Consider the following 6,169-nt stretch of genomic DNA (forward strand, 5'->3'; position numbering starts at 1 on the left):
ATTCCAGCATACCTGTTGATTAAATGAGGAATCCTACACTGTGGGTGGAATTCAGTGACTCAGACTTACTGAGGGGGTGAGAAAGAGAGAGAGACATGGAAAGAGAAGGGGGAGGGTTGTGTGTGTGCGTATTAGGGCAGAAAGTGAGTGACAGCTGAGGAGAGGAGAGGCAGGAGAGAGACAGGTTAATGTGGTCAGGCTGACTGACAGATTGGAAACGGAGGGATATTAACACTGCTGCATAGTGGAAGAGAGGGGGGTGGAGAGAGGGAGAGGTTTGACATGCCTTGTAGCTGCTTCACGCGTATTTGCCAGCATAATAGAGAGGCAGCGAGAGAGAGAGTTGGCACAAGAGTAGGAAAAGAGAGGGAGAGAGTTCAGTATCCTGGGGAGAAGCATAGAGTTAATATCCAGGTCTCCAGTAAACATCTATGAGCCTCCTCTAAAAAATTGCTGGGCTACTGCATGGGACTCCAGAGCAAAGGCAAAAACATCAGCCGCAATTCCAGTGAAATTATCAGTCTAGCCGAGGATATACTGTTGAGCTCCAGCAAAGAACAGTAGCTAGTCGCAGTGGCAGCAACTTGTCAGGAGTGTAAGTCTGCAAAGAGCCAAGACAAAGTGAACAGAGATCAACCAACTGAACAGAAAATGACAGTAAGTATTGCACTTTATTCCTGTGAAGATGAATCCAGCAGCAACATGTTACTTGTACACTTACATGTCAGTTTAATGAGTTGAATGGCATTCATAAAATCCTCACATTGTGCTGCAAACATAAATAATGGCGACAAAAACATGCATAAATGCAATTGTTTCCTGTGCGCGCAAATGGTTGGGTGTTTTATATGTCATTTTAGAAATGCATTTTGTAACTTTATATGATGAGATGACATGCAGGTATGGAACAAATGCACTGCTGGCTTTTTATTGCAAAATTTCTCTGAGGCTGCAAATGTTTAGCAAGACAGTTTCATTGAGAGGATTTTCAGCTTGTAATACTGAGCACTGGTACCGGACTACAAATTTGTTAATTATGTTAGCTCATGCAGAGCCCTTATTATAAATCTCAGATCCACTTGTCGCTCTATACCAAGTGTCATTTACTAATAGGGGGTTAATAATCACCTCACTTTACAGGGACATGGCAAATATCAGAATGCTCTTAATGCAACAGGTATTTTATATGCATCTATGATGATTAATGTATCAGAGCCACTAAATCACCAAATCAAAGTGTGAGCCACAGTGCGATAAATTACATTTATTTATTTCTAGTGCGAGTGGAACGAAGAGCAGCCAGAGAATCTACTATAATAATGTGATAACCCAAACATGTGTTAACAACTGTAAATGAAACCCAACTGCGATTTGAATTCAAGAACTTAACACTGGGGTGCTTTGAGTTTGAGACTGTGAAAAGGCATAGATGAATATGCATAGACATTATATATTTGTATTTTCCCATGTTACCAGTTTAATTAATGTACATTTATGTTGATATATTACTCATTACAATAGGGTTTCCTATAGAAGCATCATGTTTCCAATTTTACTTTCAATTTTTCACTCACTAATCAAACTTTTTGTCAGCCTGTGAGTTCTTTCAATGTTTGAAAAGCTGTTGTTCTGGAGGAAGAAACTGGAACCTACTGGTGCATCAATAGAGCAGCATCTGTCTATACACCATTGATCTTGAAGCAGCCCAGCTCTATTTTAAAAAGAGCTGTCTTAGCAACATCTGTGCCAAGTAGAGCTCTCAGACTGGTTGAAACCTGCGGTCTTATTTTTGGCTGCACATCAGATCCATTTGTTTGTCAGGCAGAAAGTCATAACTGAGATCCATCTAAATTTTTTAACCTGCTGGCATGGCATAACTCAGAAATAAATCTAAAGTGTCATATGGCACCATCTGAGCTCTCATCACCATCAGAGATTTATTGGCAAACATCAACCATGACAGTCTTTCACGGTCATTTCTACGGTCATAATCTTTTATTTCTGGCTTTTTATCCAAATCCAAACCAGGAAAAAATGATAACTATTACTTATTAACATTTCTGGTGGTTAATTAATACTAACCACTTTTTGCAGGAACAACTGGTGTTATTTAATCACTGTTAAATTGGTTGCCCACTAAGCTCAGTTATGCAACATATGGAAGGTCAAAAGTGAAAATGTCATCCTCCTACAGTCGCTTTCTCTTTTGCGTTAAGCCGTGTGTGGTAACTGTTCACAGCCCTACTAATTTGCTGGGGTATGTGATGGGGGATCTACTTCAAACGAAGTCATCAAGGATGTGACTTCACAAACAGACGGTGGAAACTGAATGACAGCGGCAAATAAGCCCTGATAAGACATCACATAGATGTCACAAGTTAATCCCATTTATAGGACGATGGAAATCATGCCAGATCTGGAGAAAGTAAACATTACATAACATGTTCTGCTGATTTCTCACAGATGCATGCGGGGTTAGCATGTGGATGGTAGGAGTGTGCATGAAAAGGAATGGATGAACTTTCAGTAAATAACAAAACCCCCTCATGAGAATTAGTAATATATTATTATAGCAACTAATGAGATACGTGAGATTTAAAGTTGCAAGGTCCTTTTTAAAGTAGCAGGTTCAGGTAACACGTCAACATATTTGGCCTGAGATTCAGACTTCATTCTATGAAGTTATCTATCACTGACATCAACACACGCCGATCAAGCTGCGGATCTCCTTTCAATTGACGCAACTGAACCAATCATCATCTGTAGGCATCATGCAGTGACACTGAATGTGGATTTGTGTGTGTGTGTGTGTGTGTGTGTGTGTGTGTGTGTGTGTGTGTGTGCGTGCGCATGAACAGGCTGCAGCAGCTCAGGAACTTGACGAGCGATGTTTCCTGTCGGCACAGTCCATGCCCACTCTGAAGGTATCCGAACACTTCCAGGTGGTAAAGCTCCTGGGAGAGGGATCCTACGGAAAGGTCATGTTGGCTGTACACAGAAAGAGAGGTTAGTCCAAGACTCAAGGTTAAAGGTCATGCCCGGTCATCTCAATTTAATAAGTCCGCAAGAGTGTGTGCAATTGCCATTCAAATTTCCTAATGCTGATATACTGAATTGAGTTTTGATCATGATTGAAACTCCTACAGCCCAATAGGAAACCTTTATCTCAGCCTCAGGTTTCCTTCTACTACAATGATGCAATAACATGAGGCCTTTTATTAACCTTTTGCACTTCTGTTGCTGTAATGAAGTGCTTTGGTACATTCTCTGAGATAGAGTTGCCGCAACTGGGGTGTAGCAGCGTAACAGAGTCGCCCCAAAGGGGAAGTTATATTTGTTCACAGTGTCAGTGACGGACAACACTCACATTCCACCAGTGACGACGGCTTTTTTACAGCGTCTAACTAAAGCTGATTAGATGTTGCAGTGTTCAACACGTGCTGTCTTGCTTCATTCCCTTCAGGAACCCCTATGGCTCTGAAGTTCTTCCCTCGTCAGTCCACCTCACTCACCTCTTTCCTGCGTGAATACAATCTTTCCCTTTCTTACTGCACCCATCCTTCTCTGACACGGGCCCTCGGCATCTTCTTTTCCACACCGTCCTACTATGTCTTTGCCCAGCAAGCTGGTCTATATGGTGACCTCTACAGTGTGATAGTGTCAGAGGTCAGTGTGACTGATTTGTGGCTTGAAATCTGCCATTAATGCCCTGCATGGTATGTCCAGCCTAACATACTTTTTCAAACAAAATGAAGAATAGAGGGTGTTTCCTGTGGTTTCAGCAGGAGAAAAGCTTGCATGAATGTCAGGTTGGGTTGCATCTTACTACTTTGGAAAAGAAAACACATTTGAAAAGAAAAGAGACTTTCTTGTTGTTACGTTCAGCCATTACAGCACTTGGTTGAAATTAGGGAAACGTTGCTGTCTTGGTTTTGATATAGATATAGTCACCAGTGACTTAAGGCAGGAGAAGGAGCCTGTTTATCTTATCAACATGTAATCTGAACAACAGTTTTTCCCTAACCTTAACCAAAGTGCTTGTATTGCAAAAAGAACACCGCACCTCACTGGAAAATGCTGCCTGGGAGAATAATGCAGGCAGCAACGCAAATCAGTAGTATATTTGTCATTTCAAGAAGACAAGGTTGTGGACTGACGTCTGACGACTTGACATCTGAGTCAAATGCAGCACTGCAGGAGCTCAAAGGCTTAAACTGTGTGTGAGCAGTGTGGCTTTGTCGTAGGGATTTCATGGAAAATGTAACTGCTGACCATGGGCTTTGGAGACATGCTTGATAAAGACTTCCAGCCTCTGTGCTTGTGTCACTGCCAGTAACACAGTAGAGTACTGATAAGCATAAGGGCACCCTGCTCTCACTGAATGAAGGAGTACGTGACGTAAGGCAGGGGTTTCCAAGAGCATCATCAACCATTTGGTGACGCAGATTTTGTTTGTCTTTGATTTAGCGTTCTAACCAGACTAATTTTAATCTGTCACCTAAAGTGAAATGTTGTACCAAGTTTGTTTTGCTGAGGCAGTGCTGATCCAGACTGTCTTTCTGTTTCAGGTTGGGGTGGATGAAGAGTGTGTCCAGAGGGTGATGTCCCAGCTGAGCGGTGCGGTTACACATCTCCACTCCCTGGGCTTCGTCCACCGTGACATCAAACCTGAGAATATCTTCCTGTGTGACAGTTCCTGCCGCTGGGTCAAACTGGGTGACTTTGGCCTCGCCCGGGCCATCGGTTCCACTGTTCGTGCCGTCTGGTACGAGTCTCCCTTCTGTACTCCGGAGGTGGAACCTGCCAAGGAGGCTGAGAAGGAGTGGGAGAGAAGGGTGTGCGATGGGACTGAAGAGGAGATGGAGGACATTTGGATAACAGTGGAGCCCTGTATTGACAGCTGGGCCCTTGGTGTACTCGTCTACTGCCTTTTAACTGGCTGCTTCCCCTGGGAGGAGAGCACCCACGATGACCGTGGCTACCGTAGATACAAGGAGTGGTTTAACAGTGAGGCTGAAAAGGAGGTGAAGACCAGCAGTGGTGAGTGGATTGATGAGGAGGAAATAGACAGTCACACAATCATGAAGGAGAACCAAAGGGACAACCCTCCTCCCTCACAGTTTGAGGGCCTCAGCCCACTGGTGATGTGTCTTTTCAAGGAGCTGCTCCACCCTGAGCCCAAACACAGAGGGAGCCCTGAGGAGATCCTGAGCTACCTGGGAGGGCCGTGGCTGATGGAGACGGAGAGAGAGGAGAAGAGGAAGGCAGAGGAGGCAGAGAAGGAGGCTAGAAAAATAAGAGAGGGAGGAGGAGTAGCAGAGGAGCCGGTGAGGGAAGGAAGAGGGGAGAGATAGGATTTGTCTCAATAAAATTGTTTCATGACAGTTTTTTTAATGAATTGTATTGAAAAATGTATTTTTGTGTATAATTACAAATTTTAACCTGATAGAAACATGTACTTTATAAAGGTGCTGTATTTTCAGATTTTTTATAAATGTCCTTACTAAAGTTACCATTGGTGTATATATTCAAGCGTATGTGTGTGTCTTAATGAAGAGTCTATAGATAATACAAGAAAAGTCTGACGTTGGAAACTTCAAGTTGTATTATAGTGCCTTTAAAAGTCTGTATCAGAATTGTTGCCTGAATTAAATAAACTTCTTGTTTTTACCCGAGTTTCTCATGAGGTACAGTTCAGTTCATAAGTTACACATATATAAAGTCAAATTTATATAAAAGGTGCAAAATCACATATATTGCTTCAACATGAGACATCAGGCAGTGTCTTCATGTCTAACTGTAAATTTAAAGTTGAACCTCTGAAAACACACAAACTGTTCTCGTAGTTGAAAAAGACCCAAACGCAGGACACTCAGGCAGGTTATTCTGACGAACAAAAAGCAAGTTTTAATAACCAAAGCTGAATCCAGAAGAAACAAACAAGCAGGCAAATACTGCAGGAGCAGGCAGAGACAAGATCCAAAAAACAAATAACAAACGGCAAAGACACATGCAGAAAACAAACGCAGGACAAGTGATCAGATGCAGACGACATGGCAGCTGAAAGAGGGAAAACACACTGACTAAATACACCAGAGGGAAGACTAATGAGGGACAGGTGAAACTAATCTGCAATCACAAGGGCAGGGAAAGACACGAAGCCAGGAAG

At 42.7% G+C, this 6,169-nt stretch overlaps 1 protein-coding gene across 1 annotated transcript; it reads left to right on the forward strand.

The window, feature by feature from the left end:
• The first annotated feature begins 277 nt into the window (after positions 1–277).
• Positions 278–5,354, forward strand: sbk3 (SH3 domain binding kinase family, member 3). Its single transcript, XM_076738161.1, has 4 exons — positions 278–657; positions 2,859–3,006; positions 3,464–3,666; positions 4,569–5,354. Exons 1-4 carry the CDS (start codon positions 652–654, stop codon positions 5,352–5,354), a joined length of 1,143 nt encoding a protein of 380 aa, XP_076594276.1. The 5' UTR covers positions 278–651.
• Positions 5,355–6,169: the final 815 nt, after the last annotated feature.

This window comes from Chaetodon auriga, chromosome 8, assembly GCF_051107435.1.
Source record: "Chaetodon auriga isolate fChaAug3 chromosome 8, fChaAug3.hap1, whole genome shotgun sequence".
Lineage (NCBI taxonomy): Eukaryota > Metazoa > Chordata > Actinopteri > Chaetodontiformes > Chaetodontidae > Chaetodon > Chaetodon auriga.